At 31.5% G+C, this 22,661-nt stretch overlaps 1 protein-coding gene across 12 annotated transcripts in view; it reads left to right on the top strand.

Annotated features, from left to right (window-relative positions):
- Window positions 1–9,949: 9,949 nt before the first annotated feature.
- Window positions 9,950–22,661, top strand: part of LOC113398865 (nuclear factor 1 B-type) — a 54,911-nt gene continuing 42,199 nt past the window's right edge. For 11 of the 12 annotated variants that reach the window (XM_026637797.2, XM_026637796.2, XM_026637794.2 and 8 more), the window contains exon 1: window positions 9,950–10,079. In XM_026637797.2, the coding sequence (XP_026493582.1) occupies window positions 10,002–10,079 (78 nt within the window). In that variant the 5' untranslated portion in view covers window positions 9,950–10,001. Of the gene's footprint in view, window positions 10,110–22,661 lie in introns of all 12 variants that reach the window. The other variant, XM_064219183.1, reaches the window with a different exon arrangement.

Below are 22,661 nucleotides of genomic sequence, written 5' to 3'. Positions count from 1 at the left end.
TCAATCTTTAATAATATACAAATTTGCATTTTTTTTCTGTCGGTACTAAATCAAACTGACTTGAATTTCCTACTGTAAACACTGACTGACATTGCATATGGGCTTTGCTTTAACTCTAGAGGCGTTGTCTACTGTACCATTGTTTTTTTTAAACGTATTAATAGATAAGAAGGCGCGAGATGCCTATCACATCTCACATTGTATTATATTGTGTATATTTTTAGCTAACTACAAAAAGGAGGTATCAATCGTATTCTTCCTATTTCTTGTTGTTTTTTTTTTCTATTTTTCTTCATAGACTCGCTGATTGTGAACCGATTTTAGTATGTTTTTTCGCTTGGTTTAGGTGAATTAGAAAAAAACACCATCACTGCAAGTTTGAACTATGTATATTTCTTTAAACAACGCCGTATCATTCAAGCAATCATATCTATACAAAAAAATATAAAATTCAAGTATTTGATTTCAAAAAAGTTATTATAGTTTACGTATTTTTGTCGTCTATTTTGGGTTTATCTATAAAAATTAAAAGTTTTCAAATGCAAGGTCAAATTTCAAAATAACTGCCTATTTTTACATAGTATTTATTTTGATTATGTGTTTTATAATACCGCTGCTACCAACTTATTTAAATATTTCATACCTATAATTCAACTAGGCTAGGCTTTATGTTCCTACATTAAAATGATAGATTTTGAAGGCTCTTAATCAAAAAGACCAAAAGAAGTAACACTAAATAATATGTTTAGATACAGACAGAACACAGTGAATATAATGATTTCTGATAGTTCTCGGCTACGGCGCTAATTCGCAACTAGCCATCTGTCTAGGCCATAATAAATTTCTATTCTCTCACTCACTTATTTGTCCGGAAGTCCGGAAGTTCAGGCGCAGGATTAACTGCTGCTCAGAATTTTTCGGGAGGAAAACGTACTAAGTTTTTAATCGTTCCGACCTAAGGATTGCTCAGGACCTAGAAACTCAGAGTCTGTACTGTTATAAGCTATCTACTAGACTGACTAAAACATTAACTGTTTCAGGCAGTCTAGTAGTCAGTAACAAATTTAGAGACAGGACTACGAGGACGTATGAATCAGTGTCATAGTCATAGTCGTTTAAAAACTGGTGTCATGTTGAAACATATTTAACAGTGCGATAAATTATAAATGATTCTATCTAGCCTGTTCTGTTTGGTAGGCTCCATGAACAAAGAGATGGTATTTTCATTTTACACAAATGTATTGAATAAACTTCTGGTTGATTAATCACATAATATATGTTACTGGTATATATTATGTGATTAATCTAAGGCTTCTGATTTTATACAGCACGAAACGCATTTATACAAATCTAAAGCAAATAGATTGCTTCTTAAATATGTCAAAATGTATTAATAAGATCTTCTAAATCTGTACTAGGAATAGGTGTAGAGCAAGGAACAATTTTAGATATTTTTTCACTTTCGTTATATAAACACGGTCTTCATTTCCATGTTGCAGATATTTGTAATCATCTAACACAGTAACATAGATCATTAATTTATAGAATCATCAACAACAATTTTACAAATACGAGAAGTACTCTTGTAACACTAAGTTTACGACTCCGCAAACTTAGTACATTATTCTAGGTGGTCCTAGTTACAATAATATGATTTCTCAGTTTTTTAATAAAATTTTAGTCAGACGGTCAAATGGGTCACCTGATAATTGTGGGTACCATCTCTCATAGACATTGGCGATGTAATATTAGCCGTTCTTCACATCGCCGATGCGTCTTCAACCTTAGGAATTAAGCTGTAATGATACTCGTTCATAGTTACACTGGCTCACTAACTCTTTAAACGAATGTAGTTGAATCATACTTCAGTTGTAGTGTAGTTGTCATCATAATTGTTAGCGTTCGACAGTATTCTTTGTGAGAGAATCAGTAAATAACAATGCAGCTAAGGCATAGTTATTTAGCATGAGAGCATTTGCTGAAGAATTACGCACAATATCATAAACTAGCTACCACATAAACAATTTAAATAAATCGCAATGATTCTTAAAAATAAATAATGTTAAATTTCCGCTTGTCATATATTTCTTATAAAACCTAAGCACCAACCATAGGAATTAATATGTTCTATTTATCCCAGCGTTCTTTATTATTCTGCCTCATACAATACAGCGTATTGATACCAGTTGTACCAATCCAGGGCTTGCAAAGAAGACGAGTCCAATCAGCAAAGAATCAGGCTAACATAAATTAAAAACAAACAATTTAAAACAAACACCACAAGTTTGAACATAATTACTCATTGCGACGGTAGCAATAATTTCTACTTTCGCAAAATTAATTCACCCAAAGGATATTCGGTATCCATATACGCTGCGCACTTAGCGTTGCACTGAACTAAAGGCTCTGATAATTTATTCGAAGCTGATTAGTGTTAGGGGGTAGGGGGGGATGTAAAGAGCAAGCATATTACGGCCGTAGTTTTGTGGTACAGAGTACTTGATGACAGATAATTTTAGAGTAGGAAATAAAAATAGTGATATTATTATTATTATTAATAAATAGGAGAGCCAAGATGGCCCAGTGGTTAGAACGCGTGCATCTTAACCGATGATTTCGGATTCAAACCCAGGCAGGCACCACGGAATTTTCATGTGTTTTCATTTCCATGTTCATGAATTATAAACACAAATTAAGTGTTTATAATTCATCTCGTGCTCGGCGGTGAAGGAAAATATTGTGAGGAAACCTGCATATGTCTAATTTCAACGAAATTCTGCCACATGTATATTCCACCAACCCGCATTGGAGCGGCGTGGTGGAATATGCTCCAAACCTTCTCCTCAAAGGGAGAGGAGGCCTTAGCCCAGCAGTGGGAAATTTACAGGCTGCTAATGCTAAATACAAATACTTCGTGTATTCTTAACGTACTATTGTTGTGTATTGTGGATTTAAATTTAAATTTTAATTAGTTCATTTGATTGAAATATATATTTTATTTTTATTATAGCTGCTTAGTAAGACCGGTCGTTAGCTGCGAATCATCATTATCAAGGTTTAAATTCAAAGTTTTAAGTCGATCCAAAAGAGTATTTACATGTTTTTCATTTAAGAAATGTTAGTAGACGGTAGGTCATTAATTGACAGTATTAAACGGTGAGTTTCGAAGATAATCTTTCTCGCTCTCTCCTGCCAAGGAGAGAGGGAGAAAGATTATCAAGGATTCCATCGGATTACGAGGGTGAGAAAATAAAGATTAAGAAATGGTTTGAAACGGTCACCGTAGTCGAAAATAATTAATATTGTTAATATAAATAAACTGTAATATTATAGGAATGAAAATATTGACTTTGTTTCGCGAAATATAATTATTCAAATGTTTTCGAATTATATTCAAGAAGAAAAGCACGAAAAAGATTCTATATAATCTAGTGTTACTGTACAAGCCTACTTAGGTAATAATGCCGAACATCAATTGAATGATTGTGTTTAAGTTTGAACAGTATGTGAACCAGAGTAATTGTTTAAAGGCAAATGTAAATAACAAATTACTTTAGCCACCTGGGATCACCCTTGGTTTACGAGGCAATGATGGTTATGAATAGTTATATTTTTCTTATGACTAATATTTTTTTAACATCAAATGGTCGGATTTATATTTATTATAGAGCATCAATAAACGAATCCAGACCAGCCAAATATATATTTATAATATATAATATAATAGTTATAAAGATATCTCTCTTTGTAGCTACTCTGCGCATAATCACAGAATCGTAAATCTAATATAACACAACTAAGAGACTCAAAATCCAGGGTCGTATATTATATTAGGCCGAGAACAGAGCGCCGGCTAAATTATTCACTTGCTCGTGTGCACTCGGCTTAAATACCGATTTGATTTTCACTCCACGTTTTCTGAACGTATGGGCTGGAATAATAAACTTTATTCTTTAACGAGTGCTAACATATCTAACTATGTTATATGATTTTCAATCTCATTTCTAAAATACACGTATATTATATTACTTGTGCGCCAGCGACTTTGTCTGCGTACACGTTTTTCTGTAACAAATCTCTACATATAAATTTTAATGTTTCTAATTTGAAATGTGAAATGAAAAATTAAGGGCGTCATAAATGTGCCACTGTTGGGTTAAGGCCTACTCTCTTGTTTGGAGCTTATTCCGCCAAGCTGCTCTACGGCTTGGTGGATATACATTTGACAGAATTTCATCCAATTTATGTATAAACCGGTTTCGATGGTCATCATTATCAGTCTATCTATCAATTATAAAAAAAATAATGTTTTTTCTGAGTGTCTACGTCATAAAAGTTAACCTATCTAAATTTCGTACTCCTAGTGTCAGTAGTTTTGGCTCAGCGGTAATACTCGTGGTAAAACTTTAACCGAACAAGTAATAACCCGTTAATGCCCTACTGCTGGGCAAAGACTGGATATACATATCCTGGTGGAATTTCATCGAACTATTGAGTTAGGATGTTTTACATCTACGCATTAATAAATATTATAAAAGAAAAGTTTCGAGTGTGATCCTAAGGCCATACGGACGTAAATGTCAAACAGTGATAAGCGTCATTGACTATAATAATAATATTTAGAGGATATACGGATCAAAGTAGCGTATCAACATAAGTTAAGTTTCGACATTTTCCGAAGTGAAGTCCGACCTCCCGCGCCATAATATTACCTTAGTTAGATTATTCTTAGTTATAGAGAATAATTCATTCATACACATAAGATATTGGAGCCATTTTATGGTGATTGAACGTATTTACCTAAATGTCAAAATATATTTTGGTTAATTTTTTTCGTGTTGGTTCAAATAAACCTTTGTTACATAAAAAAAAAAGCCTTGGTAGGCGAATTGGCAGTTGGTCCTGATAGTAAGTGGTCCCTTAGACATTGGTACTGGAAGAAATATTAAACGTTCCTCATGACACCAATACGCCACCAACCTTGGTTACTAAGTAAGTAGTTACACTGGCTCATTTACTTATGAAATTGGAACAGAACAATACTAAACTGTTTCGCGTTAGAATATGAGATGAGTGTGACCCGAACAGGCACCAAGCTCTACCACCAAGTAGACGAGAATTGAAACATACGTTTTTTAAAGAAGGCATATTATTCGATACAAGATTATATTGATGATAAAAAAGCGTGGAGTTAATGCTTGTTGACTTCCAGGCAGGAGACATAACATACATATATAATTGTGTTTAACTAACATGATTTTATTTTTAGATGTTGAAAAAGAGTAACTACTGAGTTTCTTGCCGGTTCTTCTCGGTAGAATCTACATTTCGAACCGGTAGTAGCTTTACTTTAAAAAGTGCTCGTAAAAGCCTACTTGAATAAAGTATATTTTGATTTGATTTGATTACAACCATTATGTACGAATATGTCTATGAACGCAATATATTAAAAACTTACTAAGATTTTGATTAAATGGCGCGTGTAAATTTTAGTTCGGAATAATGAATAAAATAAATCCTATTGAAAAATTTCGCCGCCATAACAACGCGAGTAATTTATTAGTACTGGTGGTATATATGTATGGAGTTGTTTGATGTTATTTATTCTAGAGGAAGGAAGGATCTCCCCTATTCTAATACGTCTTAAATTCTCCATAGACAATGTATTTTAACTTTTATTATAGACTAGTTGTCGCCGCGTCTTCCCGATAAGTCGTCTGGTGTTAGGTTTTTTTTTAATGGTATAGTTTTGCGGACGAGCTATGTTCTACCTGATGGTAAGTGATCACCACCCGACCATAGACAATGGCGCTGTGAGAAATATTAACCATTCCTTACATCGCCAATGCGCCACCAACCTTGGGAACTAAGATGTTATGTCCCTTGTGCCTGTAGTTATACTGGCTCACTTACCCTTCAAACCGGAACACAACAATACCAGAGTACTGTTGTTTGACGGTAGAATATCTGATGAGTAGGTGGTACCTACATAGACAGGCTTGCACAAAGCCCTACGACAAAGATGAAATGTAATAAAAATGATGATATGTATGAAAATTCTTCGACTATCCTCGGGGTTAAAGCTTCCTTCAAAGCAAATTTCATCAAAATCGGTTCAGTGTTATGGTCCTGAAAGCGTAACACACAGACAGAGTTACTTTGGCATTTATAATATCAGTATAGATTCGTAAATGTGTTTCATTTAAACAATACAAATAGTATGATAGATTTTCTGTACTAGTCTTTGCGTACCCATGGTAGAGTTTTGTTTCACCCGTATGTACTGACGTGTTGCTGGTGGATACAATCCACTCAATATTTACTAATCGTACTTATGTTTAAGTTGTACTAATGTCTAATACAAAAATGGGCTATCTAAATTTGCCACGTTATCTTTTTTACTAACGGCTACAATATTTTTTTATATAAAATTGATAGGCGGTCGGTCAAATGGGCTACCTAATGGTAAGTGGTCACCATCTCCCATAGACATTGGCACTATATGATAATTTAATACGCATGGCTAAGGCACCATTAATATTGAGAACTAAGATTCCCATTTGTGCCCGTAGTGTACCTCCAAATTTAATACTAAGTATTGCAGTTTGGCGCAAGAATATATAATTATTGGGTGGTACGCAAAAACCCCTACCACCAAGTAAGTATCCTTCTCAATATAATGGACTGTCAACGGTATGTTATAACAAAATACGGTATATTTCCGTTAAGATAAAAGGTATTTTTATACAGCTATCTTAGTAGTTTTCGTTTTACTATTTAAATTTTAATAAATAAAATGTTATATTAAAATGACTAAACATTACACGATAAACTTAATCACTCGTGACGTTGTTGAGATATTTAGTTTCATTAAAATTTAATTCTTAATAAGGCATATAATACGAATTATACTAGTTACTTTTGATATTTTTTGAAATCATTCAATGTCTATCATTGATAACGTATTTTGGCGGCCATTAATAAAACTGCAATAATTTTTTTTTACGTTAAATGTCAGTGAAATCTCGACCTATTTTTTTTTTATTTTAGTATAAGAAAATTTAATAATTAAATAAAAAGTTTTAACTTTAGAATCGAAAGCTCCACCAATAATTACGAACGAAAATAAAAACCGTTTCTCGCGCCCGCGGCGTCAATGCAGTTACTCTTTTTAATTTCGCCTGTCCGACTTTATGTTCCGCGATAGCTCCGAAACGTTCGTTATCTATTTCGACTATCGGTTATGGTTATTTGAAAATTGCAGTAAACGTCGATGTTCGGTTTCGATGTTTTGTTTTTAATTTAGTTTTACATAAGAAATACATTTTTATAAAATATTTTTCTTAGATGATTCTAATTATTGTTGTGAAATTTATTTTTGAGATTTTAATGTTTAATTTGAATATATTACTATACAAAACGTTTCAAAATTTTACGTTCGTGTTATTTGAATTTCGAATAAAAAAATTAAAATGATTGGTGGGGTGAACTTATTAGATTAAAAGGATAACTGTTTTATTTGCATCCTACTCTCTCCCACTCTATATCGAAGATGAGAGAGGGAGACAGCATATTTTTATAAATTTTATTATCTATTGTTAAAATATTTAAAAAAAAACGTAACCGTCACAGAACTTCCAGCAGTTGGGATATATAGATTTTTGATGGGTTTTTTTTAATTAAAGAAAATTGAAATTGAGTTAAATTAAAAAGAGTTTCGTTGAGACTATAATCTACGCGTCACGTATGAATACAGCTTAAGATAGAAAGGAGTTAACTTATTATTGTTATAAGAGAATATTATGTCGTTTTCCGTCACGGCTTACGAGTTGCCATTGCTCTGAAGCTAGCCAATAGATCACATAAAAAATAGATAGTACTTTTATACTTGGTGTTAGGAGCGTGCAAGACCTTCTGGGTCAGATATTCTACCACAAAACAGCAATACTCAGTTTTGTCCCGGTTTGAAGGGTGAGTGCGCCAGTGTGACTACAATTACGACTACAACTACAAGACTACAAGGGATATAACATCTTATATCCAAAGCGGTGCATTGGCGATGTAAGGAATGTTCAATATTTCTTACAGCGCCAATATTTATAGGCAGTGGTGATCACATACCATTAGGCGCCTTATAAGCTCGTTCACCTATATCATAAAAAAGTATACAACCGTTGAGGAGTAGGCATATCAAAATCTAAACACACTTTAATCAATTAGGCTTCTATATTTCTTACGAATGTATATTTACAAAGGAAATTGTTCAATCCTGAACAATTCAGTTTCATGTGCTTAATTTGTGTCAATCTTTCAACTCGCATCGGAACAGCGTGGTGGAATAAGTTCTAAACCGTCCTTAAAAGGAGAGAAGGGTGCTAACCATCAGAGTGACATTTACTGGCATGCATTAAACTTTATATATGTGTGTAGTATATTTGTTTTGGTCTTCCTTAACACAGCAAAGACTCCATGTGATTTTTTGCATAGAGATAATTTCCGCACCGGAAAGTGACGTAGGCAATTTTTTATCTCAGAAAAAAGGGGGCGAACAAATGCTTTGTATAAAGTATTTGCTTGGTCCCTTATTATATTAACGAACAATGGATAAATTTAATTATTTTTAATATATAAACGCTTATAGGCGTACAAGTAAACATATAATGATACTATTAGGTCCAATCTCAAATCAATATGGAATATTTAATTAGCTTTTACTGGGAATCGAACTCGTGTCCATTGCGCAAGACGCAATTATTCACATCTGCATCAAACAGTTTATGTAGTATATACGCTATTATTTTTAGGTGTCGGTTTACGTCATTCCTATTTATAATTATATTAACGAACAATGTCATGAGTAATATTATTTTTAATCTATAATTACATTACGAAATTGAAGAGCATATGTACCTTTATTAATATTTAACTAGTAAATTAATAGTTATTTTATCTATAAAATTTAATTAAAAACGAATATCTTTAAGTTACTAAGCGAAAAATATTAGATTAGTCAAGAAAAAAAAACTGCCCAGCGCTACGATCCGCCCAAGATGTGTTTTCAACGCACACCACGGCTAACGCGCACACACGAGCAATACGTGACATTTATAGACGCGTCAGCTGAAAAACGGTGACATGCCAAAATAGTTCTTAAGCCATCGACATAAAATCCCACATGTTCAGTTGTGAGTTCGATAAATTAGGATATTTCAAAAGTCGAATACAACACTTGAAAATTTACTAGTTTTAAATAAAATTATACCTTCCGTTGTTAACTTAGGATTGATATTTGAATGGCGGCGTATAAAAGATATGTCATGTCTATGTTCCGAATGCGAAAGAGCTTTCCGAGGGGAGCCGAGCGCGTACCGATCGGGTCCGAGCGGCGCCGAGACGCAGCGAGTGCCGCGAATGCATTACGACGTTGTGATAGGGCTGCTTATGCGGAAAAGTGTCATATATTTTTTTAGTACGAAATTAATACACATAATTTTATATTTTTTTATTTAATATATAAATATTTTTTCAGTTTCTAAAAATATTCTTATCGTTATTTTGTTTGTATATTAATTTTAAACGCAATTTAGACTAAGATTTTTTAAATTATTTTGTGAAAATACTAGACCGAATGGGCGGTGGCCATCTTTTTACAATAAACTTCAATGCTCGGTGTTGAGATTTTTTTCCCCAAAATTATAAAGAAATTCGATGTAAATGTAAACTGTACCATTAATAATTTACTAGTTACAACATATAAGTGTTAATATTTAGGTTTTGTAAACAAGTCAATATGGCATTGGATTCAATTCAATTATTGTAGTCATGTGTGGAGATCCAATATATATGCATATCCCCAATTCCATTTGTTTTTCCGCACGGAAAACTCGCACAGCCCTGATATTCGAGGAGTGGGAGACGGTCGCGGGGCGAGGGCAGATCCCGCGCCAGTCGGACGCGGCGCGCCGCGCAGCCCGCACGCGATGCGCGCCCTCTAGCGTATTATGTTCCTCCCCGACCTCCCGCGAGCCTGCATGGTGGACGACGTAGCGACGTACCTGCAAGCGCCCTCCTCGGGACAGGTGGCTACAATATATTAACAACGCCCATATGTAATTAACAATGATCATATTAACAGATGTTGTGAGCTAATGTCGCTTACTTCGCCGCGACCGCCGCCCGGGTATTTTCGGTACCGCACGTGATGTTCTAGGATGTTTGCGACGTTGCCGAAGGTATTGTAAAATTAAAAAAAATATATATTTCAAAAGAAAGCGCGAGTCGCGCGTTTCGAGCGCAGAATAAAAAAAACGCGTAAAACTAAATGAGGTTTTATTAAACAAGAGTGATGTGGTACGTCAATATTATTATAAGTGTCGAAAACAAAGTTTGTAAACAGATCGATAGCCGCAATAAACAGGCTGAGGAGCTTTGCTGAAGTTCGGAGCTTTAGCTGAAAGCTCTTTACGACAGAAAGCTTCATAAAACGTCACGAGTTGTTTTTCTCAAAGTTATTTCGTGTTTCTCGTCGAAAACAAGACTAAAATACTCAACTTTATTGCCCAATTCCATCAACATATGTTGAAACAAAAAAATAAAAGAAAGGAAAAATAATAAAAATAACAAAAACAAAATATATTATAATGAATTAAATAATTCTAATTCGATGTAAAAACAAACGAACGAATAAAAAAATTCAACAAATAATCTTAACACGTGTTTTGTGTAAAAAAATCAAAGAAATACATTTAAAGTAAAAGAAATATGCCAAGATAAAATCATGCCCAAAAAATTTACTAATTCATTCTATTAACTAGAATAAAACGAAAAAGAAAATTCTACGTTATAAAACTTACATAAAATTCATTTCTCCATACTAACAATTCATTTTTCCTTAAAGATTTACTATTTCAAAGTCATATTTAGTTAATTTCGTATTTAAATTACGTATTTTCTTATAAACAATAATCTATTTCAGAAATCGTTAAAACTACGAGTAGTTTAACATGAATTCTTGTGTTTTATATAAGGAATACATAAATTATAACGAAGTAGCACGTGTCGACACCCCGTCTAAATACGTAACAAGTGTACCTAACTAAATATACTTAATAATGTTTATTTATAAAGTTATTGTAATCATTAACTTTGAATATAAGATATAATCATTTGCTTTATGAATTTATTCATAATAATCGATCGAGGTTCATGTTTATTATTCCAGTAATCATAATTTTGGTAATTCGTTGTCGATTACTTTTATTTATTTATTTAAGGTTTATTTTTTAATTATTCATATAGTATTAGCAGAGCGATTTATTTTTTAAAGACAATTTGTGTTTTTTTAATCTGTTTTTAAAGTACAGATAACCATTACAATATTAATACAGTTGTTAAATACAAATATTTTTTTATATAAGATATCAAAATTTATAGTAAATAGTATATTATAATCCTAGTCTATGATATTATTGTTATATGTTGAAAGTTAATATAGTCTCCCTCTTAAAATTATTTCTGATATAGAATATTGTTATCAATTAACAAAAATATATCTAGAAATATATATATACATATATATTAATCATAGATTGTTATTAATGATAAAATAATAATGCAAGTAATAAGAAATATATTTTAGTATTCAGCGATATCACGTTTTCATTAATTTTAGTTTTTCTTTTAACGTCAAATTTATGTCTTAGTTTTGATGATAGACAGATTAAAAAAATATATAGTTTCGGTTACGTTTTTACTCATAACTTATCAAAAAGGTTTTATACCGTAATTGGTGCAAGTTAGATAAAATATATTTGATTGATATCACCGCAAGGAAGTAACTTTTCGTATACTGCAGTCTTTGAATTTTATAAATATTTAATTATCCTTATACTGTATTCGAGAAAAGAGTTTGCAGGGTTTTTTTTTTGTTATTTTTTTTTTATACCAAATCACAGATAAATAATTCAATCAAAATTTAGTAAACGCATAAGTAAATAATCTATTTTAGTAATCTCGACTATTTGTTGTGTCTAAAACATATTTGGACGAGAAATAAAAAAATAAAGAGGCATGAAAAAAGGTTTCACAAGAAGTAGTTTTTATATAAATGGTAGACAAATCAATATGGTAGTGAGTAGCTGCATCGGCTACGCCATCGTGCCGGCGCCCCGTGCTCTGCAGTGGGATGTTTGGAAATTCTTATAGGAATAATATTTATCTGTGCCGAATTTATGGGAAGGAGATTTTTTTTTAATGTATAAGCAGACTGCGGACTTTGTTCTATGTTCCATTAACTAAAACTATTCTATCAATAACTTTATAGATTTAGTAGATCGTAATTATTATTTTTAATAAATAATTTGAAAGCAGTAGGAACAAAGCAATACATGTTTAATATTTATTCGTTGTTTAAAATAGTAAATATTTTTGTGATCTCTATCAATGTTTTGATTGGTAATTTAACAAAAAAACTCAGCATAAATAATAGTAAATGACGCTGTAGTGTGAGTGCAATGTATGTTAAATGATGTATAATTATTGCACAGATTAAGAATACTTTTATTTTTTTTAAATTAAACAATATATGTGGTTAGAGGTCTTTACTAAAACTACATTTATCGTAGATATGCTTAGTTAGGAGTTTTATAAAATGTTCGCTTTGTCGATTTGGACCCGTAATTTTTTGTCCTAGGTCGTCTTTTTTTTATAAAAATTGAAAATAATATATATATATATATATATATTATCATATTATTATAGCTTTCTGTACAAATTGCTCTAAAAGTCAAGTAGATCCATAAGGCAGACCGTTAGACTGCATTATGGGACTAAGTTCAGATATCAAATAAAAGTACTGCTAGGCATATTGGTTTTACTTGCATTCATATAAATTAATAAAATGTTTCAATACGAAAAAAATATCGTAGGCATTTCGCTCACAGACAGCCGTTTTTTATATATATTTAGGCTTACGTAAGTAATTAGTAGTAATACCTAATCAATTAATCGATGTTCTTAAATGCTTAAAATCGTATGTTACATAAGGACTACATGGATATTGTAACCGTATTTCACTAAATATTTGGTAAAAATTAACGTGCCTGGCTGAGATTTTTATGAAATCTCAAAGTATATTCAAGTTGTCTGCTTTCGTAATTTTCAATGTCTCGATGTGTGTCATATTGATTGTCTCTATATTTAATTGAAAACTGAATAATAATAGAAAATAAACTTTTCTAATTGCCACACAGCATCAAAATCCAAAATTTTGGGTTGCATAAATAAAAAAGACAATACACGACAAAAAGCCAAAGATTCTGGATACCACTACTCCAAGCTCCACCATACCATCGGCTAGTCCGTTAAAAAATAATTCAAAAAGATTATACGAGCAATTGATATAGAATATCGTTTTAGACATTTTGAAAACGCAACAGTAACTTTTTTAATCGACAGCGCTACCAAAGTAGCAGACGCGATGCTTAATATTTCCTTAAGTATAACTATCACTATTAATCAGTCTGTTATATAAGACGAAATTATATATTATTTCTGTGTAAACTCACGCTGCTTCAATAGGCCATCTCATATATATCTCTATAGTTATTTTATTAACAATTTCCCTTTAAAACAAATAAGGCATTCGTCTATTATACCAACTTTACAAGTTTTGTACGAACCCACTTCATATTAGATTTTGGAAGCTTTTTAATCCTCACTATATCGAATTTTGTTTAAATCGATCTAATCATTTATATTCATTTACAGAGTTTTGCTTTCTGTAAAAGATTGAATACAAGGAGAACGTTAATTGTTTTATTGAATGTATTGAATTGATTTCAGTGTATTTAATATACATTTTACAAAGTCAGGTCAAAGCATTCCGCAAGAGTGTTCAATCAGAAAATGTTATTTGAAAATTTATCACGGTATCTCGATAATAAATTTTTCTAGACTATTTTAGTTAACAATAGTTAGTGCCTTGTCTTGAACTAATATATTCTAGGAAAAGATCAGTCTTTTGGATTTATTTACGATATAATTGAACGATTTTATTGTGCACAAGTCTTTTGCTAAATATTATTATATGGTAAACTGAAGGTGCTATGTCTATATCAGTAAAGTCTTCGAAAAAAGTTTAATTAAAGTATTGATAATTAGAAAAACCAATAAGATTTTACTTAAATTGTATAGATTTTGTCAAAATCCAGGTAATCTATATGTACAATATTTCTTTTATCTGAAATTCAAGCATTTCCAAGCTTGTCAAATGGCTTCAAGTTAAGTCTAAGGTGAATTATTTCGCTCTTTCCTAAACATGTTTAATGTTTCATTAAAATAATAAAAATAAATAACAATTTATTAAAATACAAAGTAAAGGAATAAAATTAAGGCTAAATGCGTGAGCATATAATTATTTTATTGATAAACTAAAAAATAATAATTACAATACCGCTAAGAATAAAAAATATTAAATATTTTAAAACTCAGATTTTTATTTAATAAATAATGATCCATCTAAACAAAAGTGAAATGGTTTCAAACAAGGAAGCGAAGGAAATTACAGGAATTGAAAATAATGCAAATACAACGTGTTACCTGTTTCAACGCTCCGATGCGCTACAGGGCGGACAGCCAACTCAGCACTACGTGAAGACAGACTGTCTGTAGCCAAATCTAGTCAAATATCTTGTAGTTTCTATAAAAATATAAAAACTTTTTCGAATAAAAACTTTTTTTGTAATTATACTTACATGATAAAGGCAAAATATAAACAAATAAAAAATATAACCGGATGAAATGATGATATGAATGCTAAAAAATCATATTTATTTTAAATTATGGTTTTTCGTTTTTGTCTAGTAAAAAATACTTAGGCCAATATTTAGCACGAAACTTCGTATTGCACTTAATATATGAAAATTGATTACTAATATCTTGGTTAACGTTTATAATTTAAATATTTGATTAATATATAAGTTCCTAGCTTTGCGTACAGGGCTAGCTTTTAATATATTCTGCACTAAATAATATTAAATAAAAACTTGTAAGTTCTAACAAATATTAATAATAATATTGACATCAAAAATATGTGATTTGATTGTTAACAATAAAAGATTTAATGAAAATGTTGCTATGTAGAAAAGTGGTCTGAAGAAAATGGCTGAACTTGCTACGCTTTGCTGCGCGTTGCGTTTGGCAGAATCAGCAATAGTGCCAATTTGAGCGGAAATCTAAAACGGCTTCGATTTACCTTATCCTGTTTTGTTGATAAGATTTTAAATTAAAATATAATAGAAATCTTATCTCAAACGACTAAAATATATTTTTTGCTAAATGCTTTTAACAATAATATCAAACTCTGTTATAAAATAAATAAAATTGGCAACCTAAATACAACCAACCAAATTAAAAAGTATAAAAAGTCATACGAAAATAAAACTCATATATAGATAATTAAAAATATCTATTTATAAATAAAAATGAAGAGAAATTAAAAAATATTTAAAAAATTAATGCTCGGAAAACTTTTGGCGTGTACATCATAACATGGCACGAAAAATATGTGCATTTTATTATAAAAAAAACAATCATAGAAAAACTAAATCCAAAAATACCCGGCCGGTAGTCGCATGGCGGTCCGCGCATCGGTGTTTTAAAAAATATACTCGATGTTTTCTACCCCCCGCCCCCCCTATCGTGTTGTTTTTTTCTCTTTCTATCACCCTTTCTTGCCACTTTCGGTGTTTGGATGTTTTCACTAACTGTTAATGTTGATATTATTTAAGGCAGTTTTTAACGAAACGGTTTTACACAGACAATAAATTGATACAAACAAAATTATATATAGAAATAATTTTAAATTTAGAATAAATTAATTAATACATTACGGCAAATTAAAAAATTAGCTATTTGTGACAATGTTATAACACTAAATATTTTGAGTCGATCTGTATAAAACAGTATCGTCAAAAACCGTCTTTATCGTAATTAAATATATAGTTCTTAATTAAGAACTTCTTTGTGTAAATCATTTAATATATAAGACAAAATATTTATATTTTTAAAAATATAATTAAATATTTAATTTTATTTTAAAAGATTTACACAAATATTTATATATCTATTTGTATATATAATTTCTCTCGATCTAAATGTTTCTAAATTCGGCTAGAAAAAAAGGCGGGGAGAAATTTTCAAATCAGGTGTTTTTTTTAATGAAATATAAAAATTGTATTTTGCCCTTACATATGACTTATTTTATAAAATATTTCTAGTCGAATTTATTAATTGAGTTGTAACTGTGCATGATTCCCGAATGCACTACCCTACAGCAAGAATGTTATGCACGTACCTTTTTATTTTTTTTCTAAATGTTTTTTTTTTTAATTTGAAATCCAAAGGCAAAGGGAAGTCCATTAGCGGATTGGAATTTTTGGTATTGATGAAAAAACTGCGGTTAAAGCCGCGATGGATAATCAATTATCCTTATGGGTATTGGATAATTAAATTACGTAATCCCGGCCATCGGATTACTGTCGGTTGGTTTATTATATAGATTGATACAACGGGCCGCGTTTCGTAGCTACGAGCTACGTAGTTTAGTATAGGTTCTAAAAATATTTAAAAGATTAAGTGTTTTTATTTGTGGTATTAATATAAGGGATACTATAAAAAACTAGGAAGTCATGAGTGAATTCATTTTTTTTTCAGCCGAATAATGAAGCTCTGATGTATATTTATTTTATTCTTATGTAATTTTATAGTGGGCAACATTTAATTTTAAAACTTAGCCAGATATAAAAAAAATGAAAAAAATGCGTTCTTCTTTTCTCGATGATGATTTAAATTGGTTTTCGATGAAATAATATATGAACTATTAAAGTTCCTTACAAACAGAACAGACTTATATTTTTTAAAACGTTTAATAAATATTCATATATTAGTGGTTCCCATTCCATGTGTCACAAATTTCTAGAAACATTATTTAATTCCTTAAAGTCGCTATAATATATAATAAGGATATATTTCTTGGTGAGCAATTGCCTCCCCTCTTATTAAGGGGGAGCGTATAGAGCTTAATCCGCATGAAACAGCCATTACGATTCAGATAATACCCATTTTTCAAAAAATCTTCAGCCTTACAAATGTTTCGTATGGCAGAGTATTAACTATAATTACGAGTACGTATTACGTATGAAAAATTAGGATATATCCGGGTATATTAAAAAGTAACCTTTGATTAAGACGTTTTTATATATTACTGTATACTTTAATATTTGGTAAGATTTCATTGTAATATTGAAATTTTCGAGTTCAATGTCTTTTAAAAGATAAACTTAATAATAGATAAGTTCAATAATTATCTAGTTTTATCAAATCCCTTTTTATATCTTGATTATAGTCGCACGTTCATCATGTTTGACTAAGTAAAGACTTTTCGTGACTGAGAAGTTTTGGGTGGCGTGGCTATAAGGTTACCTCACGATGTTTTTCCTTTACCATCCGATATAAATGTATTATAATAACAAATTATCCATACTGCTTTGTTTGCCGATTTTTTATTAAGATTCACGTATTAGCCACTGGTCCATTCTGGCTCAATTCTCATGTTAAGTGCGTAGATCTATATAGACCATGTCAAATATTTTCATCTCGAATCTGCCTCCCGCCTCAAATAAATGCCTCGTGTGAGAGGGGATGGTTGTCTGTCCTTGGTTTAACGATTATGATCGCAATGAAACGTTATTTTATCGTGGAACAAATAATGCTAGCAAATTGATTTTCATAAGAGATTCTTTGCTGGGCGTGATGTGTAAAATTTCAAGGATAGATTCGAGTGCAGTGTCAGAGTGAGTTTGATGTAAACGACTTAAAGCTATGACGTATGTATCTTTGTGTTATGTAGGTAACTAGTAGTCCGCAGTATTGTTCGCGTTTTAGGGAACGGTCGTCTGGTTTTAGTAAAAGTAGCTTATGGCCTCTCTTGGGGTCGGAGTTGGTTCAATGGTTTGACCATGAAAAAACAACAGACAGACAGAGGTACTTTCGCATTTATAATGATAGCATAGATTGCTAGATTATTACATATTTTTATTTGTATAATTTGTACTTATCATAATGGAGAGAGTTTTTTTGTAATGTCTAACAGATAAACTACTAAACAAGTATACATAAAACTTATACAAGAATATGCAACGCGTTTCGGAAGGTTTCGGAATTGCGCTTCGCAGTTAAACCCGCTTTTAATTATGACTGTTGATATCACAAGCGTGAATTTCGTGTTATTGAATTATTACTTATAATATTTCTTAGAACAATAGCAACATTTATCGTATTATATATAACAAAATATAAATGTATTATTTATGCCACCGTTTTATTAAATCGTATAATATTCTGAGTTACTTTTTTGTTGAGCTATCGGGGCTTGACACATTTTTTTTTTTGTGTTTAAATTCTTGTCATTTGGCCAGTAACAATTTTATACAACCTAAAATGTTTTAATTTTTTTTATTTACGTTATACAAGCTTTTAAATTAATGGAAAATAAATGTATTCGATGTACACAGTAAGTTATAGCAAAGAAAACTTTAAAAGCTAAGTATATTGCGCGATATTGCTGCACTTAATGCTGTTACAGTAGGGACAAGGCTTTATTACTTACTCCACAGAGCACGCGAAAGTCAGACATGTTAAGCTCTTTGCTGTAACAATTAATTAAGACTTACTTGTAAAAATAAAACTAAAAATTGTTATTACGTTTTATTTATACTTGTAAGACGTCTTTTGTTTATTCGTATATTATAAGAGCGCTACATAAAAAACATTGTTAATAAAATAGGCTCGGTTCACACAAGTGCATTTGAATAATTTAAAGATTTAATTAAATGGAAGCTATCCGTGGCTAAGGAAGTGGATTTCAATGAGGAGAGCCGGCAAGGATATCAACAGTAACAGTTTATCAACAGATAAACATTTTAATCGGCTATCTTATGTATTAATAGCGTAAGGCGATTTTTGTCCCAGTGCACAAAGCACAAAAATCGGTTATGGTCTCATTTTAAAGAGCTCCAGCAGTAGATGTGCAGAAATATAAAAAGAAGATTCTTGATCGCAATTAAACACAACAACAACAAAATTTACAGTTTAACTAAGAGTTAATTTTAGACAGCGAAATAAGTCCGTATACTTAGGAATATCTAGAAGTCAAATAAAATAATTATTTTACTTGGTAGCGACCTGTGCAAGCCTATTTGGGTAGGTTATATCGCCCTCATCAGATATTCCTACCGCCAAACAGTAATTCTTATAATTGTTGTTTTCCGGTTTGAAAAGTGAATGAACCAATGTAACTAGAGACACACGGAACATAGAATTTTATTTCCCAAGGTATGATTGAAGAGGCAGTGGTAGCATGAGGATATACTATCAGGAGGCCCATTTGAAACTCCCCCTACTCGATGAAGATTATTTATTTTATTTAAATCAAAATTTGAACGGTAATTTTCTGAAGTTAAACAAGAATTTTCAATGTGTTTATCCTGTAGATATAATAATATTCAATGAATGTAAACGCTGACACCTTAAGTTTCGCTCTTGGCAGTTCAGAGTGAGGGTTCTCTCGATAAATTATTTATCGTTGAAAGCGGTTATTTAATTTTATGTTTTGTTTCATTCAAATCTTCATTCGCAATATTTACAAATTTAACGCACACATGCTAGAAAGAGACAGAAGAACTTCGCGAAATAAGGACATGAGCTAGATTTAACACAACATGATAAAATATTATTAAATTAACTACAACTACAATAAGAGTATACAATGTTTACATCGAAAATCAAACATTTTTTATTTTTTGACTAGGAAATTTGAAAATCTAATTTTAATGTATTATACATTTAAACCTTCCTTGAATCGCTCTGTTCATTGATGAAGGCAGCATTAAAATCCGTTGCGTCGTTTAAAAGATCTAAACCTACAGACGGCGGTAAGCGACATTGTTTTTTAATATGTAGAGATGAATTTAAGAAGGAACTCAATTTTCACTGGATGTTGATAATTACGAAATATTATAGTGATGTTTTGTGAGAATTACGAAATAATCTGTGCAGTTTTGCTGTAACTGAAAAAAAACCTAATATAACGGAAAAAGTATATCGTCTGTCAATTTTTGCTCATCAATCAAACTGGTCTATGTCCCGGTACTGATTTCGTGACAGGATGCCACTGAGCTTAGTCGAGGAACAAGTTCAGTCTAGTGATAACTATTTTATTTGATAAAATAAAAATGGAATTTACTTAGATAGGTATAAAAAATCATTAAAAAAATCAAATTTTTTTTGAAAGACAAAGTCAAGATCTTTGTCTATTCCTTTTATAAATACGAAATTAAATATGTCTGCTTGTTGGTCTGTCTGTCTTATTATATATATCGTATATAAGCGAAATATTCCCCATCACGAGATCTCTGAAATTTAAACGTACCATAGTTACTATTTTCGTGACGTAAACGCTTCCTAAGAAAATAATATTTGGAAATTTGACCCTCAAGGGGGCGAAATAAGTCGTGTAAGTTAAAACAATATACATTTTCAATGAAATCAGATTGGTCAATTAGTTTATTATAGAATAGTAACACCCGCTCATTGGTGGTCAAAAATCTTTAACCACCAGAAATAACCATATAAAAAATTGTAACTAGGCTCTTATAATTTTTCAAGGTCATTTTACAAGATTATTTCACTTAAAGCTACCTTTGAATATTCAATTATACACATATATTCGGTGCTGGTGATAGAATAGCATATAACATAGTTGTCTAAGTTTATGTTAAAGGATATCATATTTGACCTATACGCTACACGATCTAGTTCCAACGTACGTCACGTTAACGCGGGGCTTGTAGGCGATAAGCGGCAGACCGGCAGACCTTCGTCACGGTAAGCTGTCAACCGACACTTAAAATAAACTATATTTTATAATCTATGTAATAAAAGCGATAATCGCTTAATGTGGCTTATATATTTTATATCTAAACTAAGAACCCCTACTGTTTTGCCTGCGTTATATAAATAACCAATTATGCCCCATGGTTTTACTTGCGTTATATTTAGATTATACATGATTAGTACTTGCTTCCGCTAATTAGTATCGTAACGTATATTTATACATCGTATTAAGTTTCTCTAAAAATGGACTAGGTATCTGACACAGAAATATGTAATTATTTGAGTTTGACTTATAGTAGTTTTGACAAGTGCATATAACGATACAAAACAAAGTTTTATAGAACCAGTAGACCATTCGCATTATTAAAATATTCAGAAGAACATAATATTATTTTTCCTACTCTTATATTTATTCATGACATACATTACATTTCTTGGTGGTAGGGATTTGTGCAAGTCCGTCTGGGAAGCAGTACTCAGTATGTGTTTCGATTTGAAGGGTGAGTGAGCTATTGGAACTCCAGGCACAAAAGACATAACATCTTAGTTCCCAAGGTTGGAATGAATGAGGAATGGTTAACATTTCTTACAGCGCCAGTGTTTATAGGCGGTGGTGACCACTTACCATTAGTTGGCCCGTTTGCCCGTCCGCCTATCTATATCATAAAACAAAACGAACACTAATCAATAGCAAAGTCAGATAAAAAAGCAACTAAACCGTGTCGTCTTTGCATATTTATTTAGAGATATAAATATAAACTAAATTCTACGTGCGGTTTCATTCGCGATAATCGTAACTGCCCCGTCCCCGTGGGTCATAGAGAGTTATATAGAACTTTATCAATAAATGGACTATCTTACGCAAAAACATTTTACAAATCGGATTCGATGATTCTGAGATTAGCACGTTCCAACAAACACTTTAACTTTACAATATTAATACAGTGTAGATAGCTCTTCTTGGCGACTACATATATGTTGTATATAGATACGTCAATCAGTAAGACGAGATTAAAAAAGTGTGGTTCATAGATGAAACAAAAAACGAAAATTGGCTCAATTGCCTTACGTGTAATCTCGAATTTTATTTTATTAAGTGCTCCCATGTGTTTTCACAGTGCCTTTGTTGTTTCTGTGTTTATGTTTGCAACGTCACCAAAAATCATACAGTCATTTGGACCAATGTTTGGCATATCGACCTGATCCAATATTGGAGTCAGTCCCTTAATATCCTTAAAATGCTTAGGAGATTTTTTTGATATCAACGCGTCACAAATGTGTGATTCTAATATTCCTCTTGTAAAGACGTAGAAACTCATTAATGAGATATATTTGTATATTGTGTATATGATAGTAATCGACTATGTTACCGAAATTTATTTTTATAAATGAATTACAGACCTTCATATATTAAGTATGGCATAGTGATTCAAGTGTGTGCATATATACACATAGAATATAAATATGTGTGTCTAATCTCACTCTATTTCTTCATACTCCAATGTGATAACAACCCAACACTAACGAGGATATCGACAGAAATCTCTTTACGTATCTTTCGATACACGGAAGTCTAACATTGCCAACTCCTAATGGCGGACAGTCTCCTTGATCGAGAATATTTTATTAACTAACTCGGTTCGGGATTGGAATACGGGGCATTAGTATCTACAGCCTTACAAACTAGGGACTAGACAAATTAGCTGTCA

This window comes from Vanessa tameamea, chromosome 26, assembly GCF_037043105.1.
Source record: "Vanessa tameamea isolate UH-Manoa-2023 chromosome 26, ilVanTame1 primary haplotype, whole genome shotgun sequence".
Lineage (NCBI taxonomy): Eukaryota > Metazoa > Arthropoda > Insecta > Lepidoptera > Nymphalidae > Vanessa > Vanessa tameamea.
This window is presented reverse-complemented; position numbering and strand designations above follow the sequence as displayed.